The sequence below is a fragment of the Falco punctatus genome (assembly GCF_963210335.1).
Source record: "Falco punctatus genome assembly, chromosome: 9".
Taxonomy (NCBI): Eukaryota; Metazoa; Chordata; class Aves; order Falconiformes; family Falconidae; genus Falco; species Falco punctatus.
The window spans coordinates 17,950,034-17,977,388 of record NC_137589.1 but is presented as its reverse complement, the minus strand read 5'-3'; the positions used below and the strand labels follow the sequence as shown (position 1 = coordinate 17,977,388).

The 27,355-nt window shown below is 38.4% G+C and overlaps 1 protein-coding gene across 3 annotated transcripts in view; it reads left to right on the top strand.

The window, feature by feature from the left end:
- The window catches only part of CTNNA3 (catenin alpha 3), a 523,251-nt gene that overhangs the window by 337,188 nt on the left and 158,708 nt on the right, over window positions 1–27,355 (top strand). For 2 of the 3 annotated variants that reach the window (XM_080402757.1, XM_080402756.1), the window contains one exon: window positions 2,821–2,913. The exons of the other annotated variant lie outside the window; for it this stretch is intronic. In XM_080402757.1, the coding sequence (XP_080258883.1) occupies window positions 2,821–2,913 (93 nt within the window). The remainder of the gene's footprint in view (window positions 1–2,820; window positions 2,914–27,355) is intronic. 3 annotated transcript variants of the gene reach the window in all.

Sequence of the window (27,355 nt, the reverse complement as noted above, 5' to 3'; positions counted from 1 at the left end):
TCTTTTCAGGTTACAAAGATAAAGCTTGATGGGTCAGAAGGTCATTGATGCTTTGCCTTTTGTGAAACTTTTGGTAAAGCAAGTTCCTCATCTTGGTTTAGGCCTTTTTAACCCTCTACGTTACAGTCACCATGTTAGTGACTTGGTAAATTCATATAAGTGTTAAAGTGACAGTGTTTATAGTTAGTGTTCTTAAAAGGTATGGATAAGAAATAGTCATGCTTGGGTTTGAGGAGCACCGATAGGTTTTTGTTCAGATGTTTATTATGTGCATTAACACCCTCCCACCCACCCCCAAACTGGCAAAATGACAGGATTGGTATATTAAAATTTCTAGTAAAGACTGTATTTGAAATCTTGTGACACACAAGTTAAATTTTCTTGATTTGAAACATGTCAGATTTTATTTTAGTCATGTCATTGTTTTCCCTTGCTTTTGATCAAGAGTTTATTCCAAACACTTAAATATGAACAGAGCATTCATCACCCAAGGCTATATGCACTTGCAGCATGGTCTTAAGAATTTCTGTAGGGTTATCAGTGGGAGCAACTGGGTTGCCACTGAGCTCTTCACACTATGCTGAAAAACTACAAAGAACATATTTCTGGGCATACCCTGCAGTGTGGTGAAGGACCTTGTTTAGGGTAGGCAGAACTTTGTAAGGTCTTTCCTCAGTGGAAAAAAATTTCTTGACAGCAGATATTTGCTGTGAAGAATAACAAGTCTTTATGAAGAGGAAACACACATTTTCTTGGAATTAAAAAATTAGTCATTCTTAGTGATTTACATTATAAGTGAATTAAGAGCTCTTTTTGGTGGAGCAGGGGGCATCATATCTAAAGAACATAGTGCTTCATTTAGTACATTCATATGAGCAGAATGTAGTTAGATGTCAGACTACCTGTTCCCTAGAAAATACTGTTTTGGGGAGTTAGTGCAGTGAATTTGACTGAAAAAAACACCTTTGGGTCTGCATTTAATCAAGATTTCGCAGTGCGGACAGTAGAACAGTACAGCTGTTCTCAGCTGAGTATGGAACAAGTGGTGAGGCAGATTTATTTACTCTTTTGCTACTGAAGGTCTCGCTTTTGCATTTGGCTTTGCATATGTGTTCTCATCTTGGAGTTAACTCTGAACCAGGATTCTTTCTTAAACCACTATCGTGCATCCTTGAGTAACAGTTGGAATGTCTCTCACAAGGACTATTACCAACAGGATTGTGTTTTCCTCTTCCTTTTCAGTGGAATCAACATGGTAAGACCTCTTGGTCATCTCTGAGTGAAGAGGCAGTCTCACTTTGCACGTGAACTTCTACTTGTCCTGAGGCTTTTAATGGATTTGGAACACTTTTGTCTGTAGGAAGGATATTACATTATCTTTATTACCTCCAGCAATATATGGCTTTATGGAATTGGCTGTTGCAAATTTTCACACCTTTCTGAAGAATCTTTCTTGGCACATCTTTATAGCAATTGACTGGAAGTAGGTGGGAAACCAGTGAGTTGTATTGGAGTACCAGGGATATGTTCGTGAAGTATTTGTATGTAGGCACAGGTGCACATGGAAGGCCATGCAGTCTAGTCCTCATCTTCTTCAGAAACTGTCTTAGTCTCTTCTGAATTTTGGATGGGAAAAGTAGTTTGGCTATGCACTAATTCCTTGTAATTATTTGTATCAATTAAGTAAGAATAATAAAAGCCTTTGATAATAGATCGTCATTGAACTATCATTCTTTTGTGGAAATAGTGTCCTGAAATATTGATAATTTTTCAAGTTTTGCTTTTATTTTGCAGCAGCTACACTGTAGAACTTGTTGCATGAGATTTGAATAGTTGCAAATTAATTACATATACCTGTGTTTATATCTACATTGGTATTTGCAGCACTACAGAGGTCTATTTCTCAGGCAGTTACTGATCTACATTAACACTGGAGTGATCTATCTGTAATGCAGCTACTTCAGTGAAGGCTATGAAGACTGGCAAGTGTGTAGTAGTTTACATAAGGATATTATATGACTTCAGCAGGATGAAAAGATCTACTGAATCCCAGTATCCAGACCTCTCTTGTGCCTTTGTCAAGCCTGTCTGTTACAGCCTGTTGATGTTGAGTTGCAGCGAGCTGGAGTGCTTCTTTTTTCTTTCATCTCTTCAAACTTGTTGAACTGTGGAGTGTCATGGAAGAGCAGTTTTCCATTTAAAGCAAGCTGTATCTCCACGGTGTATAGTAAAATAAAAAAGAAGATAGATTTGTTCTTTCATAGATTTCAAGTTTCCTTATACATTTTCAGTTTAAGTTGCACTGATACAACTTATTTTAGTAGAAAACCGTACCACTAATTAAAATAATAATCTGTGGATAGCATAGGGCATAAATCATTCAGTGTTTAATTACAACAAATCAAAGCAAATGTTATTTGATCTTTAAGGTCTTAAAAATAAGTTTTTTAAAAAATTAAAAGGTTGGACATGGTTTGAAGGGCTCTGAAAAATTAACAGGCACAACTACAAGTAATCTAGCTAAAGCCTTAGAATCTTTAAAATTTCCTGATGTTACCCAAAACAACTCTGCAACTATTATGTGCTGAACCTAAACTGGGGATAGGTTATCAGACTTCCTGTACTGTAACCCCTTACCACAGCTGCTCCTTTTTTTTTTTTTACACCCCACCACCCCACCCATGTTTCTTTATTCAGATATGTTCTTTGACAAATTAATTCCCCCAAATAATGAAGGCTTTCTAGCAGAGATGTTTTTTGGCAAGTTTGAGAGTCTGGGGATGAATACTTGCTTACGAAATATTTGTTTGTTTATTTAAGGTGGCTAATCTTGCTTGTTCATTGTCAACAAATGAAGATGGAATGAAAATTGTCCAAATGGCAGCTAATCACATAGAGACTTTGTGCCCACAGGTATGACTTTTTCAGTTAATTCCCATTACAGTGCACTAAGCATTTACTGTATTTTTGTCACACAACATAGAGGTTTAGTCATGCTCCTTCAATCTGAATTCAGATGCCATTCATACAGCTTGATGTAGTAAACGGAGACAAAATGATAAATCAAGGGCAAATAGGTAATTTGTTTATTTGTTCTTAGTGGTTAACATAGGAATTGTTAATTGTCTGTATTGATTGAGAATCTGAGAAAGCTGAAAAAAAATACAATAGAAGAAATGTGCTGATCTATTTCTGAAATTAAACCTAATTGAATCAAGTGTGACATAAGCAAGTTGTATTTTTACTCATAGAAAGCAATACATATTTTGACCTTTAACTTGAAAAGTTATTACCACTCAGTTTGGCTTTTGTATATGTGAATCTTAAAGTATGAATTTTTCTGATTATCACCAATCAAAAAACTTAAGCTTTTGTCTTAAGCAGATGAATGAAAACCAGCAGTTACAGGTAAAGTTTTGGAAATTAATATCTTATTAAAAATGTATTGGCTCTGTTCTTGTCATGTTCAGAATTACAGAGACATAAAAACTGCACTTATATCTGTTTAGGGCAAAGATTATACTCGTTTGTGTGAATCTGATCTGAGTGTTTCAGCCCCGAGGCTGCATAATTTCAAGATCATTAGGTCTTTGAAGAACACTGTAGTTTACACAGTGGCCCAAATATTCTTACACTTTTTTGTGTGTGAATAGTAAATATATTTGAAATAGAAGGCAAAGAGGAAATGTTAATAATATGTTCAATTGCAACCTTGAGAAGTCCCTTTTATGCTTGTTGAGTAAATGCAACAGGGGAAAAAGAAACTTGTGTCAAGGAAATGGGATATTCTGAAAATACCACAGATCAGTGTCTTCTCTTGAATCATTCAGTTTCAATGTCTATTTTTATAACTTCTGCAGTTCTGTGTTTCACGTCCCACTCTATTTGATTTAATGTGTTACTGGTTTTATAAGACGGTTGCTGCCTTGTAAGAATTCATGAATAGCTTCTTCCAGTTTCTTAGTTTCTCCAGGGGTACAAGTGCACCTTTGCATACATTATTATGATCCAGATGTAGCTTTTTAATTGAAAACCTACACTTGCAGTATTGCATCTGATACCAGAAACTCCTGAAATCTAATTTTGACTAAAATATTGATTTTTCTCCACAGCCATTTAACTTGATTAAGTTTAACTTAATTTCCTATCATAAAGTAGAAGTTTCTTGTTTGTTCCCCGCCTCTTTTTTTAACCTCAAGGTAAACCAGGGGTGCATTAGTTGATGATTGTACATCTGTCTAAACAGAGAATGTGGCATGCACATGATAAGATTGTATTACTATTAACGGTATGTTCATTGTGCAGGATTTGCTGCTTTCTTAGATAAGGACCTTTCCCTGGGAAAGAAACTGACATTTTATTTAAGTAAGAAATAGCAGAATAAGGCTCCTGCATTTTTCAGTAAATCAGATTATGCCGTATCATTTAAAATGCCTCCACAGGGGAAAGACTTATCTCTGAAGATCCCTGCAGGGCATATCAATTAGAGTTTGGAATGGGGAAATTTGCATGTAGAACTTCCCAATGTTCTTAAATCTTTGGAGTAAAAAATGGGGTTTTATGTGTTCTGAAAAATATGTTTCTTGAAGGGAATCACTTAGTTTGGATTAAAATCTGAAAACAGAAAGTAAAACCTCAACCCTCACCCCCCAAACACACTAACCAAAAAACTCAGCAGCAAAACCAAGCAAAACTTCCCATGTAGCACTGGGGAACAGACAGAGAATTGGCAAACCCTGGAGAAAATCCTTTATGCTTATGTTATATTAATTATACTGTAGTTAAAATGTAGAGGGTTAATTCTGAACTCTTGACTATTTTTTTTATCTCAAGTGAGATTATTAGCAAATATTTTTACTGTTCAATACATGAAATAAGCTAGGCATGTATATTAGAGCTGATTGAAAACACATAATGCCTGTTGTTCCTGAAGCTTCATGAATACTTCATGAGAAATTAGTTTTATATATATTTAATATAAAGTCAATAATAATTAATAGAATAAAGAAATGAAGAGCTGCTAGCATAGGTTCTGATGAAGGTAGAATTATTTCTGTTCATGTTACTAGCTTTTGGTTGGGGGAATTTTTTTTAGTGTTGTCAAGTAGGTAAAATCTACAATGTCACTTGTTCTGTGCGAGAATCCATGTTACTTTCCTGGTGTGCAGATCAAATCATGATCTCATGAAGTGCATGAGAATGAAAGAAAAGGAAAAGAACCCACAGAAGCAAATGAGTGGTTTTGAACAGCACAGATATAAATCTGTAGAGCTGTTTTTGCTAATACAGTGGCATGTTTGAAGAAGTCTGTGGTTCCTCTAATAATTAGTCCTCTGGAATAGGCAAAGATACCTGATAGATGGTAAACCTGTCAATATAGAGATGGAAAAATATCCTAAATGTAGGAAACCAGAGATTAGCAGACAAGGGTCTGGCTTTTCTGTCTTAATTCTTGGTAGGGTTTTACATTTTTACAGGCTAGTAAGCTTTCAGGTGGTTCAACAATTATGTCTGGCACAGCAGGCCAACAAGAAGAGGAAAAGGGAGAAAAGACCTAGAAAAACATGTGTGTTTTTGTATAAGGAGGATATAGCCTGTTATTTGACCTGGCTTCTGTGTTAGTACTGGATTGTCTTTCCTTACCTCCCTTAAGCTTGGCCTCTGTTTTTGCTGGGCTGGGGAGCTCTGCTGAGGGATAAGCTTGTGGAATAAGGATGGGTTCTGCAGCAGGCTCTGACAGAGGGAGGAGGTGAGAAGGAAGCCATTGATCTCATCTTGGATGGAGTTGAAGGCCTTAGATAATGCAGCTTAACCTGGGGCAAGGATATGGTGTTGGTGGCGAGCAGAGAATCAAGGTTGAACAGGAGCTGAGGCAGGAGACGGCGTGCAGGTTCTCTCTGAAACTCCCATTTATTAGAAGCATACATAGCGGAAGTGCTGTGATGCACATAATGAGACATAAGGGTGTTTTCTTCCGTGAGGGAATGGAAGCCAGGGAGTGCTAGGAGCATTAATGCAAACAGATCCTGAACTGATATTTTTGAGGGGAAGAATAACCTCGAGCCTAAAGCTGGAACAGTTGTTTCAAAGTGGAGATCAGAAGTGGCTAGTGTCAATGCAGCAGCTGGGAAGAGCTTTGGCATGTCAGAGGGCCCTGGCTAAAGCCTTTTTATAAGCATAAAGATCCCTGGAGAGTTTTAAGAAGCAGGAGGTTTGGGCTTCTTTTGGAAGAACCATACCTGAAAAAGCAAATTTCAGGCTTGCTTCCTTTGAAGGTGACATCTCGCTAGAGCTTGCTACTTACTAGTTAGTGAGATGGCGCAGACTGGTTAGTTCTGCAGTGAGCCACAACTGTTCTGGTACATCACGAAAGCAAGCAGAACACAGGAAAAACACATGAATGTTAGCTTAATCTGTGTTTAGCGGTAATTTTTTAAAAAACATTCAATCTTATGCAATATTTTTATCAGCTATTTTAAAAAAGGCAAGATATACACTGGTATAACTGGAACCTCAGATCTTAGTATTTTTAGTGAGCTCTGTTTTTCTCGTAAGTATTGAGAGAGAGAAACCATGTAGTTATAAAGCTATTAGGTGAGAAGGAAATCTGTCTAACAGGAAACCCATTAGAGGTTGAGTTGTTCTTTGTGTTTAAAAAACAAAAGTGGAGATGAGGGAAAACAGCCTTAAAAAAAAGAGAAAGTGATTGTATCTTCAGCTATTTTAAATGTGTAGGCAGCTGTAACCTCATTTCTCTTCTTAACTTGCATCTAACCAGGAATATATCAGAACCTGAAGCAGATATTACAGCATATTTCAGAACTAGTTCCTAAGCTGCTGGAGGAAGTTTGCAAAGACATAAATGTCCTTTATAGCTAGCTGTTGTTGATGTAGAATGTATTATGAGGAAGACATTGATTCAGTGGATATGAAATGCATGCTGAGCCAGTTAAATTTGCGGTCACTCCCAGTGTGAAGCGTAGATGCTCAGATAGTGATACTGGCTCTGAGAATGCTTTCTGCCTGAGTCTTCCCTTTGTATTCGAGCTGTTAGAGCTGTTGGCTAAAAAGTAGTGCCTGTTACTTATCATTTGTTGGGTAAATATGATAAAGAACAAGCACCTTGTGGTAGGCCAGAAGCTTTGTCACAAGCAAGACAGTGTTACAACCCATAGTAGATCTGGGTATTATGGGTTTACTTAAGAACCAGGGAGATCAAGTTTTAATCTGATTGATGATACAACACACTCACTCATTTGTTTCCCCCATAGTGGTATTTTCATTAGGTCTCAGCTTCCCTTTCCAGCAGGGAGATTGCTGCTAGTCCTGGAAGGTTGGGCGAAAGTTAGGGTAGCTTTGTCCTATACATCTGTTGGCAATCAGCTGTCTTAATTTTACTGTTTTAAGGTCCCTAGGTGTCTCACAGTATTTGTCTCCACATGTTTTCCTGACCTCCGGGGTCTTTCCTCACTTCCAGGATTGTTTCTCTAGCCAGGATATTCATCAGCCTCTTTTTTTGGCCCATAAACCCTTAATTTTTCCCAACCCAGGTGTGTGTGCAGAAGCATGAAGTGTCATCTGCCTATTAACTGGTGGCTCTAGTTTGTGTCTCTCCATTAATGGTTGACTCAGGATATGTCAGTTTTGTTTAGCTGAGGTGGTTACAGAACTTAAAACCAGTACATACCAGTTGCAGTTAGCTAGTAGCAGGCTTGACATGGCCAACAGTCAAAAAAGTCCTGTTGATAACTGTTTCTGAAAGCAGCTATTGCTCTTCTACAGCCTTGCTGGTGGAAGACTGGAACAGACAACGTGTGGTATGTATTGACTGGGGTTACCTGAGCACTGACCTCTAACATACTTCGAAGAAATCCGGACAAAGCACCAATCCAGTCCACAAGCTGCTTGTATTCTGTCCTCTTCCAGAGTACACTGATTACACCTACAGTTCAGTGCAAAGTAGTATTAAAGCCTTCAGCAGCCTAACAGTTACAGCAGTCTGCCCCATGCATACGAACACTCAACTGGGAAGCTCTAATTTCCAAGCAAGGCTTGCACATTCTCTGCATTCTTTCTTAAAACTGTGATCATAAATTTGTTATGCTTTCTGTAAGTTTTGCTCCAGCTTTATGTTTTAATGTCCTATAAAATCATCTTCAGAAAATTGTGTTTTCCTTATTAAAAAGTAGTAGGGGGATTTAGTCTTTCCTTTGAGCTAAGTTTCATTTTACACTGAAACTGTTTAGCCCTTTCAAGCTGATACAGATAGATGGATATTATGTGCTTCTGTGTTATTTTCTAGGAAGTAGGTGCTGTATTGAGCAAACTCAAAAACTCTCGCTTGCAGAAGTGAGACTTGATAGCTTGTAAGTGGGCTGCACCTTCTGATGTGTTACATTTTTCGAGTATTGGAGTTTAATTATATATTTTATGATGCTGTAGATTTTTGAAGCTAGCAATTTACATTTCCTGTATATTTACTTTTTCATGAGAGAAAATCAATCATCCATTTTGTTATTTGTTCTGGTACATTAAATGGTAGGGGACCCTGAAGGAGTTTTTTATTAGCCTTATAAAAACTCTTCACCAATATCACTTTAATAACCACAATTGTTTCATCTTCTTGGTTGAACTGTGTGGGATCTCCTTTTATCTACCTTAATACAATTTTCTTCAAATACAGCAATCTTGTGTAAGGGCAGAAGTATTGGAGAGAACATGGTAAATCAGTGAGTTCTCTACCATCTGCTTTAAAAGAGAGAAAACAGATGTTAGTATCTCTGCAGTATCAGACATCTTCTTAAGTACCATCTCCAGCTTCAATTGAGAGATTAATTAAAAGTACCTGTTGTGCTTTAGTAACAATATTTCTAAAATTAAAAGAAAGATATTTGTTGAAGAGATACATTTTCATGTAGGTTTTCACCATCTTAGTGAAGTACACATGCAGTGCTGCTTAGGTTACTGGATAAATTGTCATTAATCTTGATAGTTATGGTAGTCTGAACATTTCTTTTTGATTCCTTCTCTTAAATCTTTGTTCCACAGCCAGTTTAATCTGGCATTTATCATCAGTGCTGCTAGAGACTTGATCTCCCTCCTTATTCTCAAGCTGTTATTTCTGCCTCCTTCCCTTGTGACTAACAGTAGCAATCCTACAGCTATTCAACAGTCTGGATCAGGAAACTGATGCAGCTGAGAATTAACCTGGGAAAGAAGTAAGGTTAGTTTTCATTCAGGTCAGTTGCCTGATGGCGTTTGCCATATGGCTGAATGAATGATCGAATACTGCCTGCTGGCTCCAGGGAAGGAATGAGGGAAGAGGAGTCAGGAGAAGCAGGCCACTGCTTTTGATTGCAATGCAGACCAATGCCAAGTTGAACTGACAGTGGCACAGCTTTGGTATTAGAAGTTAATGTTTGTTTTCAGTATTAGTAGATAGGTGTTAATGGCTACTGGGAGACACTGCATGGAAAAAGTTGTTGGTCTAGTCCTCAAGTATCATAATAATACACTATCCTATTTGGATGGGTGATCCTTTGTACCATCAGAACGCTGCAGTCTTATTGTGACAGGTGATCTGCAGAAAAGGAACACACATAAAAGCAGCTGTGCTCCAGTCTGCAGTCTGGCTATCTGACAAGGACTGAAAATGATACGAAGAAGAAAACCTTTCTCATATCCTCTAGCATCATTTACTGACATGAGTAGTTATAGGATGTTGCCTTTTTCTGTTTATGGAAATGGAGTTTTGTTTTAAAAAGATGATAAAATGTGGCATTTTTAGCTGGTTGGGGTACTATGGACTCCTAAAGCGGTGGGCCACCAAAATGCATTGGAAAGGCTAATGCTTTATGGTGTTACACAAATAGACTTAACTAGATACTTGCTTTGGCTTGAACTTCTGCAATAAACAGTTTGAAGGGAAAAACAGTAAAATACTATGACTCTTAGATTCCCCTGAAAGTCTTATGTTGGCTGTGACTGCTTGGCTGTTTTATGGTAGTACTTGGAGAGAGAATAATTAACTACAAAATTCCTTGAGGTTTTCAATCTTAAATTTAATCTTTCAGTATCTGTTGTGTTAGAATAGAATCCTCCACAAATTCTCAGTTTAGAATATTAAATAAAAATACCAGCCCTGAGTAGCCTCAAATTCTTTAGCAATTCAGAAGCTGTTCTGGTTTATCTTCTCTTCTGCTTGCCCCACCTGTAGGTAGTGGACATAAGACAGGAGAATGATTGAGTTTCTGGAGTGTGTTTGCCGTAGATTGATACTGCACCAAAGTGCTATGAATGTTTTATAAACAATTTATTTTTCCCTGTGCCTTTAAAACTTGAAAGTATTTTTCCTGGAAAGGTATTTCTTTTTCATCTCTTCAGCTTCATTCTTTTTTCTGAATTTATAAGTTTTCCTGAGATGCCACATTTTGTTGGTGACAGTCCTGCGGTAGAATGCCAGGGAAGGAAAGGCAGGCAATAAAACATTATTAGAAACTTGTGATAAAAGAAGCCTATTGCATCTGGGGAGGAGGGTGGTCATATAGTAGGAAAGCTTAGAGTAGGGCAAGACAGAAAAATAATACCACTGTTAAGAAACGTAGTTCTGTATGGGTTTTGGAAGAGAGGGGCAAACAACAACGAAGAGCAGAGTATGTAAATAGCTAATAGCATGCAGTAACAGAGAGGTATCAATAGCATAGGTTGACAAGGGAATGATTCCTCTTGTTGAAGCAAGCAGCTAAAATCATTGATACGTGGTTTCATCTGGCATAACTGTTCTATGGCTTTGGGCATATCACTGTCATAAGCTTTTTACCTAATTCTGAGATGTTTTTCAGCTGGAATACTGGAAGTCTGATGGGATCCTTATGAGTGCTTCAGCAGCCTGAAGGTGGCTGATGATGTAGATGGTGGGGAACAGATGCAAGTACTTAGTCTGGCAAGCACCAAGGAAAGTGAATGAAGTAGAGATAAGTTTGAGGTAGCTGCAGCACTTGACAGGGTGGGACTGCATGGTCCATGTTCTTGTATGTGGTAAGGAAGAAGCCTGCCATTTTCTAGTGTTTTCTGCACAAGCTTGGAAAGCAAAGGCACAATAATTCCCACCCCCTTCCCCTGCACACCCACATTCTCCCTGTCACTGATGCAGGGTCAGACTTCAGTGATTTGGGGAAATTCTGGTATGTCTCTGAGGGAAGTGTCTGACCTGGAGAAGTGTGAAGAAGTCAATCTTAGAAATTTTGGCTGGTTTCATGTTTCTGATGAGTTTCTGAGTTTTTAAGTTGACCTTTTAAATGGTTTCTGTAGAAGTAATATAAAATTCAAAGCAGCAGTTGACTGCCCTTCTTGTGTTTTCATGATTTCTTCCTGGAAAGTAAAATGTTAAAATGTCATTAAAGAAGACGAAGAGAGGTAATGTGGTCTGCAAGTGGATTTTCAGTGTTATATTTGCAGAATGATAACCACAAAATATATCTGGCAATTCAACTCTCCACTTTTCTAAAAAATTCTAAATTAAAAGGCATTAGGAAATGTATCAGTAAGAACAGCTTTGGAAGTAATAGTAGAAGTAGCAAGTACAGCACCAGTTTGGTTCCTGTATCTCTTAAATTATTGTGCTTTATTGTTGATACTGATGGAGTCTCATTTGCTCTTCTGAGTTAGAAAAATCTTCACTTACTGCCCTGAAGCTGTCACTATTTTAAACAGTATAATTTTAAGTGAAATTTCTTTCTGATTTCTTTGGAAATTGCTGTGTGATGTGATGTGCTAGCTAGACGTGAACTCATGTTTATATTTATGCATAAAATAGGAATAAGGCACATGTGTTTCTCATTATACCACTTCTGTCTGCTTTTCGCTTTTTCTGGGAAAATGCAAAATTAATTTTGAATTAATAACTGCAGTCACACTAACTGTGTTCTACTGTAGCATTGCTGATCTTGAAGAAAGTAGACTGTTGTTGTTGATGGTTGATCATACATCCTAGGCAGAATTATTATCCATACATGCCTAGTGTTCTGGGAAAGATGTTCTTATTAGGAACTCTTTCTACATAACACACTGCATCCTTCAAACATCTGTTTTACCTGTATCTAAATCATGGCGTGTGTAAACAATTAGTAACACTTGAAAAATCAACCCATTTCTTACTTCCTTAATGGTACATCTTTCTATTAGAGGCAATAGCTTGCCTCTTTCTTGATCCTGTTTTAAGTAAATATTCTGTTGGGCTTTCTGCATGTGGAAAATAGAAAAAAGGCATTAGAAAAATAGCACCAGCAATGTGGGAGGGAAAAAGTAATCATTTGATGGTGGGTGACATACCGTTTAGGTAGTGTTGGGCTCCTCTTTTACAGGATCATAATGTAAATGATGTGTGGGGACACAATTTCATGATAATGAGTCACTGTACTTGGGCTTCAGAAATTCTTCTTATCATAACAGAGGAATAAAGATTCCTTCCTAAGGAGGGGGGAGAAAAGATTTTATTTTAATTTCTCATTACCTGCCCTTAACTATGCTCACTGTCTGGAAAGTAACGAGGGTTTTGCATTGCCATCTGCACTTCTTTTAGCTCATCGGGTGTACAGACTGTGTAGGCAAAATACAGGACAGAAAATGAAAATGAGGAGGAAGTGTAGAAATACTTACTTTGCCTGAATGTCCCGCTTTCTTCCTAAAACATTGATAATACATTGTTTTCACTTTCCACCATTTTCTTAATTCCTTCTGGGTTTGGATGTTTGGTGGTGGTCTTTTGTTGTTGTTTTTGGTTTTTTGTTTGGCTGCAGACGATTTTACTTGAGGGAATTGTGGAAAAAAGTGATTTGAAACTCCTGGTGGGAAATACTTCAGTAGGGCAAGAAAACAAACTACCAACACAAATCCCTCAAAATGAAGTGGTGAGGATCTTTGGGACTACAGTTTTATCAAGGGGACAGAGAAAGTGTGTTGTTATATTGGCTTCATTTTGCAGCTACTTCAGTGTAACATCTGGTGGCGTGACAGAATATTTGTTTTGGAGGAACCTGTAAAATCTTCACAGTGTTAGTGATAGTTTTATGCTCTTATATATGGAAATGTGTATCCCTGAACAAACAGTTATTCCCTTGAAGGAACAGTATTCCACTTTATCTGTATGAATGTAACTGAAATCTGCTGCTGTGACAAAATCATATGATGCTGATTCTTGTGGGCTAAATCCATTAATATAAAATATTACTGGAAATAATTCTCTTGAAGTCCCACCTTGTTCCTGAATATATAGAATATACCTGATTTGTCATGATGCATTTGTATAATGCTCATGATGCTGTCTTAATCTGTTAGCTCCCAGATCTTACTGTGTCTTTCAGCTGTTCTGTTTTCATTGTTGTTTCTCAAGCCTGTACTTCTCCTGTATACCTTCACAGAATGAATTGATGAAATTAAATTTCAGTTCTTCAGATGAGGTGATGGCATTGTGTACACATTGTGGGTTCATAGTGCTTTCAGGACTCTTCTTAGGGTTGGCTAGGCTACACAGACAACTTGTGCAACATTTTGCGTTTGTTAAAAGCTCTGTGGTAACCTTAGTGTTGCTGGCTTTCACATTTTTTTTCCCTAATATATTGTCCACATCTTTTTCTGCTAGGATCTTAAATAGACTGCAGTCTTAAATTACCTTGTTCAGTCTGAATTGTAACTGTCCCTTTCAGTTAACTTCCTCAAATAATTGAACTATTAAACCACATAACTTCTGATACCCAGGAAATCAGACTAGGCATGGATAGCAGGATGGTTGTAGTTGCCCTGGGTCAAGGATGTTTATATTAATTAACCACTAATAGTAAGAGGATGTACTATAGAGAATATACACATCTAGTTCCATTGCAGTTGTAATTTATCTCTGCAAAGTTTGCTACATGAATGAATAGCCCATAAGGACCTTTCTGTTTTATATGCAGTGCACTATAAATTGGACTAAAGATTTACTTGGATATGAAATCCAATAAACAGAACGCTAAAAACATAAGTGTAATTCTTATACTGTAATATCAGTATGCAACTAACTTAATTGATAATTATGGGTGTTGTATTGAGACACAGGTTTTTAATGCTGAATGCCTTTCAAGATCAAGCCCCAAGACTGTGAACTCCTATGGAGAGTTTCCTTTATGCCTGCACTCTGGAAAGCTGTACTGTAGCTGTATGAGTATAACTTGTGCTGTTGACAATATGGCTTACACCAGTTTGGTCAGCAAACTCAGCTATCACCAGTGCTGACAATTTTTATACTGGTGTAGTTGGTATACTGTGATGGAGCATTTACACAGCCTACGAAAACAGAAAAAACTTTTATCTCTAAAAAGCATTGCTATATCAAGAGACTTTGTTCTCAATTTAATGTTATACTTAACTGAAGATAGCAGAGCTCCAGTTCTGGATGGAGCACTGTTGAAGGTATGCCTTCCACTATGGTTTTGTGTGTAACGTAAAAAATGAAACAATATAAATAGAACTAGTTTTGAACCTTCTTTAAACATTTTTTCTTTCATATATCAGCAGGTCTTGAGGAATATTTTAGCCTTCTATTTCAAGAACTTGCTTTGGACATTAAAATTTGCATTTGAGAATGCATTGCTTAAGGCTCAATAAAATTTTGTGTTCTGTGCTTTCTGAGCAGCATCTAGTTGTCCCCACATACACAAACCATGGACACAAGAAGTAATTGTTTAGTTAGAGAATTGAAACTGTAGTTAAAGTTGTTTACAGTAATTGACTGTTATTACTGTTTGCTTGATCCTAAGCAAGACATGGGATACTGGGTATGAAAAAAACCCGACAGTTTGAGGAAAAGTGTTTTTTGGTTAAGTGTCAAAATGCACTTTTGATGCTTGAAATAAACTAGGGGATTTGTGTAATCTGCCCCCTGTACGTTTGAGTATCTTATCCAAAACATTCCCTGGGTCATTTACAGACACTATTCAATAAGGCAGAAACAGAAATGTTTGTTTATTTTCATTACTTCAGTTTCACTGTAGCAAAATAGAGAAAGTACTTAACAACTGAAATTACTGATTTCATGCAAATCAAGCACCTGCTATCTGACCTACAAAAAAACCCAAACCCCAGCATATTTTCATAGAGTTAAAGAATCATTTAGTTTTGAAAAAAACTTTTAAGATCAAGTCCAGCTGCTAACCCAAGACTGCCAAGTCCATCACTAAACTGTGTCCCTAAGCACCACATCAATGTATTTTTTGAACGCTTCCAGGGACGGTGACTCTACCATCTCCTTGGGCAGCCTTTACAATGCTTGACCATCCTTTCAGCGAAGAAATTTTTCTTAATATCCAATCTAAACCTCCCCTGGCACAACTGGAGGCCATTTCATCTTGTCCTGTCACTTGTTATCTGGGAGAAGTGACCGACAACCACCTGCCAACAACCTCCTTTCAGGCAGTTGTAGAGGGCAGTAAGGTCCCCCCTGAGCCCCCGTTTCTCCAAACTAAACAACCCCAGTTCCCTCAGCTGCTCCTCATAGGACTTGGTGCTTCAGACCCATCACCAGCTTCATAGCCCTTCTCTGGACATGCTCCAGCACCTCAGTGTCTGTCTTGTAGTGAGGGGCCCAAAATCAAAAACAGGATTCGAGCTGCGGCCTCACCAGAGCCGAGTACAGGGGAACAACCACTTCACTAATCCTGCCAGTCACACTTATTTCTGATGCAAGCCAGAGTGTTCTTGGCCACCTGGGCACACTGCTGGCTCCTCATGTTCAGGTGGACGTCAAGCAGTACTCCCAGGTCTTTTTCCACCAGGCAGATATCCAGGCACTCTTGCTCAAGCCTGTGGCATTGCATGGGGTGGTTGTGACCCAAATGCAGGACCTGGCACTTCTCCTTGTTGAATCTTGTAAAACTGGTCTTGGCGCATTGGTCCAGCCTGTCCACATTCCTCTGCAAAGCCTTCTTGCCATCAAGCAGATAAACACTGCCTCCCAGCTTGGTGTGGTCTGCAGACTTGCTGAGGGTGCACTCAATCCCTTCATCCAGATCGTTGATAAAGACATTAAACAGGACTGGCTCCAGGACTGAGCCCTGAGGAGCACCACTTGTGACTGGACACCAGCCAGATGTAACTCTGTTTACCACCACTCTTTGGGCTTGGCCATCCAGCCAGCTCTTTACCCAGTGTAGAGTACACCTGTCCAAGCCATGAGCAGCTAGTTTCTCCGGGAGAATGCTGTGGGAGATGGTGTCAAAAGCTTTACTAAGATCCAGGTAGACAACATCTGCAGCCTTTCCTTCTTCCACTAGGTGGGTAGTCTTGTCCTAGATGGAGATGAGGTTGGTCAAGCAGGACCTGCCTTTCACAAACACACACTGGCTGGGCCTGATTCCTTGGCTGTTGCACACATGCCACGTGATGGTACTGAGGATGATCTGCTCCATAATGCTCCCTGGCACCAAGGTCAGGCTGACAGGCCTGTAGCTTCCTGGATTCTCCTTCCAGCCTTTCTTGTAGATGGGTGTTACGCTGGCTAACCTCCACTCTTCTGGGACCTCCCCAGTTTGCCAGGACTGTTGATAAATAATGGCGAGTGGCTTGGTGAGCTCCTCTGCCAGCTCCCTGAGTATTCTTATGTGGATCACATCCATTCCTGCAGACTTGTGCGTGTCTGAGTGGAGCAGCAGGTCACTAACTGTTGCCTCCCGAGTTGTGGGGACTTCATTCTGCTCCTCATCCCTGTCTTCCAGCTCAGGGGGCTGAGTACCCAGTGGGTAACTGGTCTTGCTGTTAGAGATCAAGGCAAAGGCAGCATTAAGCACCTCAGCTTGTGTAAAGTTGCAGAAATTGCTTTCATAAAAACCAAAAATTTTATCCCAATGTAATAAAAACTTATTTCTGTGTATTACTAGGAACCACTGCCCAGACATCAGGAGATAAAGATACGCAGGATTGTATTTAATTTTCAGCCTGGAGTATCAGACCAATAATGTTCATAGTATTGTTGGCTTACCCTCTCCTCCACAATTCTGTTTGTTCTTGAGGGATTGCTTTAGCTGCGTGCTCTTAATTTATTTGCAAGATTCTTGGATAGTAGCATGTAATAACAATGTGGAAATGAAATCTGCCCCTAATGGTTGCTATCAAGAAGGCCTTTACTAGATTAGAATCAGCTTTCTTCAATGACCTTTTCTCGAAGCTTAAAGTTACCTGATAATTTTGGAATAAGGAAATCCATATTTCTAAAGCTTAGTACCAAACATAGTCAGCTATGTCACTATCAAAGAAAATATGTCCAGTGCAATCCCTTTTTCCTGCTTTAAATGATTGGAAAGGAGGAAGAAACAGAATCATACAGTAGGTTATTTAAATGCTAGTTCTGCTAAAACAGAGAGAGATTGCAAACAGGACTTTGAAATTCTATGTTTAGTCAGAATTTATTTTAAGTATTTTATCCATTGCATGTAGTGTTCTAGGGAATGCTGTGTTCTTCTTAATGCATAATTATTTCTTGTTGGAATTTTTGAGTGCCTGTCTGAAGCAATAGGTGTCTTAATCTTTTCGAATATAACACAAAAATTTACGGTCATGTGTTTATGCTATCATACCATCTGTACACCTAACCTTATAACTATCAGTACTTGGGTAAGGCTTCTGAGGTAGAAGTTCTCAGGATGTTGTGAAAGAGCAGTGTGCTGTGGGTGGAACTTTTACTGTTTTCAGAAGAGGAGGGAAGTTTCTTGTGGAAGTACAATCTTGCTGTGTCACTGATGTGTTACTTTTGATACAGTGATTAGATGATCTTCCCTAACTTTGCATCTCCCTTTAGCTGTTTTCAGTGGGTGTAGATTTCACCTTTTAAATTTGTTGAACAATTGAATTTGATTTTATTAATAAATATAGCAAGTAATTGATTTACTCTTGGAATACATTTATCCCTCAGGTAGAATTTCTCTGTTTTCTACAGCTGTGTTATCAGCATGATCTCAGTTTTATTTAATTATATTGACAGAAATACATTTTATGATTAGATATTTTGTATACAAGATACTCAGCTTTCAAAGCTTTTAAATTATTAGGGGGGTTTCATACTTCTATTTTAATGGCTTTTTATGGCAGATGCCAAAGAAACAGCATCATATATCCCTGAGCCTTTTTATCATTATGGTGGGTTTTTTTGCTTGCAGGTTTTTTTTGGTTAGTAGTAAATATGTATGCCTTCTTACAGAGCTTGGGGATGTCTGGATATTTAAGCCCCCCCACTGCATTGTTTAAGAGAAATACAAGGCACAGTTTGACAGAAATAATGTTCTGCACAGTTTTCTGTTAAGAGAACAAAAATAGCAGGCTGCCAACATGTTTCTGTGGTTTCTTTAGTAGTGACTGTTGTGTCAGAAAATAGTTCCATGATATTGCTGCATTATCTATTCATAATTATCTGTTTACAAGTCTATTACCTGTCTTATGGCATCTCTGAGAAGTGAGTTGTTCTTGCCACAGAAGGAGTCAATGTTAGTAACTAAGTATGTGTCACGTAATTATTCTCTAATTGTCTGTTACAGAACAATATTATACAACAATTCAGTTTGGAAAGGACGTTAAGATGTCTGTAGCCCAGCCTTCTGCTCAAAGCAAGTTCAGTTCTGAATTTCAGACTGGTTTTCTCTAAAGTTGGACTGCTCAGGTCTTGAAAACGTCCAAGGACAGAGACTGCACAAACTCTTTGGGCAGCCAGTTCCACTGCTTGACTGACCTTGGTATGAAAAGTGCTCTTGTGCACACCGATGCTCTCACTCATCAGAACCTCCCTCAATTTCTGACAACTGTCAGAATGTCCTCCCACCATGTATGGTGGTCTCTGTCATCTTTGTAATCTCCTCATATGCACTGAGTCCCTCATAATGCAGTAGGTCCCTCTGAAGCCACCTTTTTTCCAGGCTGAACAAGCTCAGTTTTCTCTCCCTCCTTGCAGGGTAAGAGCTGCAACCCCTAACCATCTTGGTGGCCTTCTGCTGAATTTGCTCTACTTTATTGGTGTCTGGTATTAGAGAGAGGGTCCAAAGCTGGACACCTGGTCACAGTTTTCTAGATGTGACCTAGTAAGTGTCGTCTTTTTCATTCTGCTAACTATGCTCCTGCCCTATGCTGTTAGCTTTCGTTGTTGCTGGGGCTTGCTGCTGATATGCATTCTAAAATGTTGTTGAGTGGGATGTCGGGTCCTTTTCCAGCAGAGCTGTCCCACAGCCAGTTAGTTCTCAGACTGTACCATGACAAGTAGTTATTCCATCCCAGCTGCAATACTGGTTTTTAGATATTCAGTTGATCATTTTTGAAAGGAGGAAGCAAAACCTTAGGTTCTTTTGGATCAGAAATAGTTGGACCTGAGTTTTATTCCTTGCTGATACTTCAGCTACAAAAATGTGGAGCTACAGAGTTCCATCTTCCAGTAACAAACCTCAGCGGACAAGTAATATGCTTTGGATTCAGTTTCTGTTTATTTACATGAATGTAGAGCATGCTGTTCTATACACAGGAAGAACTGACTGGAGACCATTTATTTACTTTTGGCTCCAAAGAAACTCCAGCCTACATTCAGCTCATAGCTTGAGTTAGTTTAGTGTTTTGGGCTGGGTTCTCAATTGTGTATCAGATTTTGGAGACATTAGGTCTGCATGCAAATTAAGAGAACTTTGTGGCCTTTTACACTTTCCACGAACACAAGTTCTTCAGAAATACCAGCTTTACAGGCTGTTGATCTTGCCAGTTTGGTGAGATTAGAGAAGGCAACAAGTGAAGTACCCATCTGGACTTTGCCTTGTGAGTGTGTTTTTTACATTTCTGCAGCGGATCAGTACTAAATCTTTGTAATCTGTGCACAACTGCTATACTTCTGGTATGTGTGTCTGAAAGTCCCTTTTGGCAGAGTCCATGAGAACTGAGTCCTGAACCAGGTTTGAGTGCAGTCCATTTTCCATTTACATACTTTGTAGAGCTAGATTTTATTTTTCTGTGTAGTTATCCATGCCTTTCCCTTAGAGATGAACACCCCATCCATGCACAGCAAATGAAGCAAGTCATCATTTTAAAGGATGGGATGAAGTAGTCAATCATCAGACAGTAAAGTCTGAAGAGCAAAGTTTTGCCTATGCTTTGGTTAGATTTTGTGGTTTTCATGCTGATGTGATTCAAATGTTAGTAACTGTAAACACTGTAACTTTGTTTACTGCTGGGTGTGGATAAAGGTGGCATAGTGTGGCCCTTGGAGAAAAGAAAATGAGGGACAGAATGCAAAACTACCAGAAACGTAAATTCAGTGTCAGGAGTGGTTTTTTTTTTTGGTGGGTTTTTTTGTGTGTTTTTTTTTTTTTTTTTTTTTTTAATCGGAACTCCAGTCTTACGATCTTGTTTTCAAAAGTGTGAATTCAGTCCTAAATAGAAAAGACTGTCATTTTGGGAACACATTTTCTGAAGTTCTTGTTTTTGATGTTGTAGCTGCTTTTGAGATGTTGTTGCATGTAGCTGTAAAAGATACTGCATACAGAAAACAGTTAGTTCTGGTAGGATAATTGTTCAGGGCAGCACAATAATGACTGTCAACCTTTGTTAGTACATCAGATAAACTGACACATTCACCTTTGTAGCAAGCTCCTTGTAGAGACAGGATTATGAAAATATCAGTGGCATAGAAACATGCAGGTGATCAAAAGGCTGGTTACAGATGTTGACGAAAGTGAGGTAAATGGTTGCCTGAGAATTCAGTTACAAATGAGAGAGGGCTTAAGTGGCCTGTACTGGTGCGTGGGGCGTTTCCTCCCTGGTTGCAGGACCTTACATTTGCCTTTGCTGAACTTCATTATGTTCCTCTCTGCCCAACTCTGCAGCGTGTCCAGGTCTAGCTGGATGGCAGCGCAGCCTTCAGGTGTATTGGCCACTCCTTCCAGTTTTGCATCATCAGCAAACTTGCTGAGAGTACCTGCTGTCTCCTCATCCAGGTCATTGATGAGTAAGTTGAGTAAGACTGGACTCAATACTGGTAGCTACAGGCCTGCAGCTAGAATGTGCTGTTGATTACAGCCCTTTGAGCTCTGCCATTCAGCCAGCTCTCAATCCACCTCACTGTCCACTCATGGACCACCTTGACATGTTTCCCAGGCAAAACAAAGACATGTGTTCTATATCCTGTTCTGCAACTTAGCTATGACAGGATTTTAATTTTGTTAGTATCAGTCTGAATTGTTTGTAGAATGTAGATGTTGACACACTTGTGGAAGCCACATTTATTCAGAGTGGAGTTAAGTCTTATAAGAATATTGAACATTAGAACAACTTACCTTGGAAACCCTAAGGAACGTTGTCACCTGAAATGTTTAAATCAGTATTAACAGTCTTTGTATAGAACATAACTGATTTAACCTCTAGCTGTAAACTTCCTGAGGGAAGCCCTAGGTAAATTCTATGTTTGTATTACTTAGGTGGTCAGACTAGATGATTTGTGGATCGTGTGTAACCTTAGAGTCTACCAGTCTGTGTCCAGTGCAATCTGTGTACTGTTAGATGAGGATGCCTGCCTGTGCTGTAGTTTTTGCATTTAGTGAAGGCTTCAGGACTTTATTTCCAGAGACACCTGGAGTTGTCTGAATTTCAGAATTCACTCATTTAATAAAGTTGACTACGTTTTGTAACAATTGTGATCTTCCCAAGCAGTTTACCTCTTTACTGCATTTGGCAAGATAAAAATTTCATGGTGGTTCTGATACTGAAAAAGTCTTACATAGCGTCATTGTTATTTTTAGTAGAAGCAATCCCCTGGTAAATCTACCAAAACAAAGAAGAAAATACCAGGGAAAAAAAGACTTTATTGTAATCAACCAGAAATTTCAGGTAATGCTTTATTGGAGGCTTGAACAGAAAAGTTAGAACAGCATTTCAGTCTTGATGGACACATTTTAAAACCTAAACTGTTTCATTAATGTGGTGAATGGAAACAGGACCGATGTGACCTAAGAGTTACTGAGTTGAAATTTTGAGCCCCTGGCTTAGGAAACCGATCCTGTGAAATTGGGTCAAGTGTGACAGGAATAAAAACTGTGAAGTCTCAGCTGGAGGGAGCTGCTGTAGAGGCAAACAGAAATGGGCTTTTATGTATTATATGTGGAAAGTTCTTGTGTCTTTGATATTGATGTTAAAATAAAGAAAATGTAGATTATTTCTCGTATGCAGCTGTGGAATGTCCAAATGTGATCAGATGTGCAGGTGCTGTTTTGGTTTAAAAAGCTCAGAGGGTATTTAATTGGGTGCTCGTACTTGGCCACCATTTTTCTGTCTTTGTAGACCATCTCCTGGACCCTTTGGGCAGCAGACACTGGTATGGTTGTATAGCCAGTGCTCTTAATGCTGTATTGGTAGCTCAGGTTGTATAATGTTAGATATATGGAGGAGAGAACCTAATACTTAAAAATTGTACAGAAGTCTGTGTGCTGCAGAGCCTAGCTTTGGGAGGACTCCTGTGCATGTTTCTCACCGGTAGCGTAAGAGAAAGCACTGCAGTTACACTTGTTCTTGAAAGCTGTTTGCAAGCTTTCCCATCTCACAGTATGGTTTAGGAACCAGTTCTGGAATCAGAGCAACAAAGGCAGAACAGATCTGCTCCTTCTCTGTTGGCTGAGTTGTATTTCGTCCTGACCACTGCAGATGTGTTCAGTCCACATCCTAGAAACAGGATTTGGGCTAGATCTCCACCTGGCAGGAGCTCAAAACCTTTCTTGTAAAATCCCCGGCCTATACGGGGATTGCCAGTGAATTGGTTTTGTGTGTGTTTTATATCTTAAAAAAAGTAACTAACTGTATAAAATGTATGCTGGTTGCTTTAAACATGCTTTCCAAAATGTGTTCCCATTTTGAGTTTTAAATACTAGTGGTGAGTATTTGTTTACTTTATAACATTTTCAAATATTTACAGTTAGGATTGGGAAAAAAAGATAATTACAAATATATCATCCCAACTCTAAAAAATGTTCCACAGTCCGTAGATGATGCCTGTTTGATGCCAGCCTTGATGCCTTTTCTTCCTGGCAGTATTAGAACAACTGCTCTTCTCCTGTACTATAAGAAATGTTTGTTATCAAGTCAGGAAACTATTTCTTCTTAGCTCTGTTTTGGTGTCATGTGTAGTTCACTTTACCTCTCCTCTTTCTTCCACCAGTACAGGAGCAGCTCTTCCATGGTTTAGAGCAGGGGTCCTCAAACTATAGCCCGCAGGCTGGATACGGCCCCCCAGTGTCCTCAATCTGGCCCCCGGTATTTACAGAACCCCCCGCCGGGGGTTGGGGGGGAAACCAAGCAGCCGCAGATGGCTGCCTGCCACTTCGTCCGCGTGCCGGCCCCCTGGTTAAAAAGTTTGTGGACCCCTGGTTTAGAGATTTAATCTATTCTTTGCCAATATTTTAACTACCCTGCTCTTAAGTACCTTAGTGATGGAGAGTTTAGAGTCTGTTGAGGCCATCTGTTTTTGTGCATATTAACTGTCCCTTCAGTTAGGCATTTTATTTAAAAAACAAACAACACAACAGAACAGCTTTTTCTCTTGCTAGAGTTCTGTCCACTACTTCCTGTCCTATTTCTTGTGGCAGAGATTGCAGTTTTATTTCTCCTATTCAGAAAGCTGCCTTCTATGAATTCGAAGATTGTCATGTATCTCCTCCCTATTATACTACAGTTTATATATGCTACCAGTGCTGTTAGTCCTTCTGTCACTCTCTTTCCTGTAACAAATCTGTGACATAAAGGATTGCTAGTAATAGGTTGACCAAAATGGTGAAGGTAGCATTCTTGTTGCTGGTTTATCACCATATGCTGGCCTATTAAGGTACTTTGCAAAGTATTTTTATTGCTTTTTCCAGGACCAACGTGCAATTTCAACTGTTCCTTCCTTTCTAAGAAAGCGGAAGATAACTTAGAATATATTTTATTGGGAATTTGGTTTTATTCTTCTCTTCAGCTTCTCTTCCTCTGCCTTTTAGTTATTTTCCATTTATTTGTGTACATGGACACTGTCCTGAATTTGTTACATTGCATGTTTTCTGGGTGTAATTTTGGAATAGTTACAAACACCCAACATTAAGAATGTTGCTTGCTTCATAAATTCTTGTTCTTTACTGATTTTTTTTTGTTCTTTTTCTTGTAATGTGTTGTGTTCTGGCTGATGAAAACAAAACTTAAGGTAGAGTAACATGATTTATGTAAGTGTAATGCTTATTAGTATGGTTTGTACCATTGAAAAACAAAACATGAGTTGTCTAAAGGACAAATGAAATTGATTTTTCTGCTAATTGCTAAAATCACTAATTCCCAAAATGATTAAACTGCTAATATTAAGAAAAAAAAAAAAAAAAGGGGGAAGTACACTATTACTACACTGAATTTTTGGTGTACGCTATTACTACACTGAATTTTTGGTGTATTCTGCATTCTACATCTACATTCCTATAGAAGGAGCATCACAGGCAGCATTGTGTCTCAACCGAAGAGGTTTGGGCACTGAGCTGATGCTTGGTAGGGTTGCTTTTGTTCCACAGAAGTTTCTGTGAGGAGCTGAAGGATGTGCTATGTACTATCACCACAAGTGGTGCTCCTGGAGTACCAAATGTAGAATTGTTTTAAATACATGGTCTGTGTGCAAGTCTTGAGTCACCATGTTTTCTTCTTCATTTGCAATGTCTGGGAGTTAAATTTAGCCATTTAGGGGAGACAAATGTTTTGGAAGTGAAAGCTCAGTCAGTTTTAAAAGGGATAAAAGAAAGGGTAAGTTAGTAGTTCAGGCCCTTTCCTACTTCAATTAAGTCTGTTCAGTTGCACATGTGTGGGATTTTTTATTGGTTTTACCAGGTCAGTTGGAACAGCCACAGTCTGTAGTTCCTTGCAAATGAGAAATGAAGTTGTCTTAGCAAATAAAATCTTCTGGTTTATCCTATTGCTGAAGCATCTTCAATCCAATAGAAACCTTAAGCGATCGACTCCATTGCCACTGGTCCTGAGAAATGTAACAAAATTGAAAAGGTGTCTGAAGTCTAGTTCATAAACCTCTTACAATTGCATTTTTTGAATTTTAAGCATTTGTTTTAATAAAGGAAGGAAATAGTTTGTATTACTGGTGAAACTGGAAGTCAGTTAAGACTGCCTTTAGCACAGTATTATTGCCTACTTTGAAGTATTTATTCAAAGTGTGTGTTTAGTGCCAAAGGTAGTACTATAACAGAGGAAAATGCTGTACACTTATCTTTATAAAAGTGAACCCTAATAAGCTCTTAAATTCCCTGCTTTAACTCTTTGGGGGAAAAAAAAATATCTGTACTCGCAGAGCCTTCAGTAGAAGTAATGTATGTAAATGGAAATTTAAGCCTTCAGCAGCTTGAGTGGTGTGTTAACTTATTTGAGAAGCCAGAAGCAATTGGCTATCCAAGCATAAATAAATGTGTGCAGGAAGAGACCTTGTGTTTCCAAAGTGGTGCTGCAAATGAACAGTACATGTGGGAATGTTTATTATTGTATTTTGCATATGCCTAGGAGATAGGCACTTTGTTGGTGTCTTTGAATTGGGCTTCAATGTCCGTGGTGACTCTATTTTAATGTCTGCATTCTGATGAGGAATAAATGAGCAACCTTTTAATCTACGTCAGCATTGCTGTGCTATTACTATTTGTCAGATGTTAGGAATGATGCGTTACTGTAGCAGTGTGCCAAGCTGCACTCAACATTCATTTGGGAGAGCTTCTCTTCTGATCTTCCTGGAAGTTACTATGATTCTGTCCTGCATTTTATAGGAGTAGAGAATGTTGTTTACAAACTAAAATATAAGGTGCCTTCTGCACATTCAATATTTTAACTGTGCATGTTTCCTAGCAATTGCATTTTTAAAAAAGGCAGTAAATGAGAGTGGGGAACTGGGATTGTGTTTTCCACATAAGAGACATAAATAGCGTGCCTACTTACAGGAGTAGAATCACACTATCAAGATATATCTGCTGTAGATCTGGAGTATGGATGAAGTAAAATTGAAGTAAAAAAAAAACAAACAAACACACATAACAAAGGGGGTACACTGAAAGGATGTCTGAAAACTATGGGGGAAAGGAAAAAACAAACCAAATTATGATCAGAAAAGGAAAATGAGTAGTCAGTTCTAAGTCTTTGATGGGCCTGGCTCAAGCAGTATTCTGTCACCCGTTTGTAACATCTACTATTTTACAAGTCAGTGGCTTTAAGGGTACTGTGTGAAATCAGACTTCTTTTAAATGAGCCTTTAGGCTTCATTATGTGTGCGCTCTATGACTTGTGAGCTGTAGTATTCTAAAAAACTGTTTAACTGCTGAAACCATAGCTGGCGGTGGTGGATTTTGATTTTGTTTTTGTTTTTAAATTTATTTATTTTTTAAAGAGTGTTCCATACTGTCTGAGGTGCAGATCAAGTGACATACTGTCTGAGGTGCAGATCAAGTGATTTTATTATTGTTGTTGTTGTTATCAGATATTTTTGAAACAACAAGCTGTGCCACTTTAAAAAGAAGACTGATCAGACACAGGACTTTCAACTTGCTCAACTGTTCAGCACTTTTTTCCTATAGCATTTACTTCTTGCCTTTAATCACAATGAACATAATTCTTTATTTTGATTCTTTAGTGAAATTTTAAATTCTTTTCCAAATATGGATAGTTCAGTAGCACGTTTTCTTTAAGGTAGCTGCATGGTGCTGTGCTGTGTACCTGAAGGCAGAATTCATTGTCAAAAAGCTGAAAGTCTAATGAATTAATTCATATGGGTATTAGTAATTGGGGAAAAAAGGGGAGCATGACAATGTCAGCCTTATTCAGTGTATTTTGTGGTTTTCTGCATAACTTCGCAGATGTTTTGTCAAAATAAGAAGGATCTACAGTGTAAATCACCACTAATTTAGTAGTAATTCTGAGATGCTGGGCCTCCTGATCGGTTACATTTAGGCAACAATTAAAACAGTATTTAAATACATTTATTATCTCATTTTTTTAAGTAACAACTTTATGATAATTCCATTCTTGTTTTACTAAAACTTGTAGTAAATCATTCTGGTCTGCTGGTGTAATAATGTATGTTAGTGCTATTTAATGCAAAAGATGACATGTTAATAATGTAGTCTTCCTCAGTTCAGCAGTTAAGTGTTCTTGATTTTTTTAATCTTAAGCAAATTACTGTTTCCATATGTTTATGAATTTAAGGTAAATGGAGAGCTTTTTGCTGCAAAAAGTTGAGTGAGTATTTTTTGGTTAATTTGTGTGGGTTTTTTTTTGTGGGGTGGTGTGTTTTTAATTTTTCCCATCCTGCAAT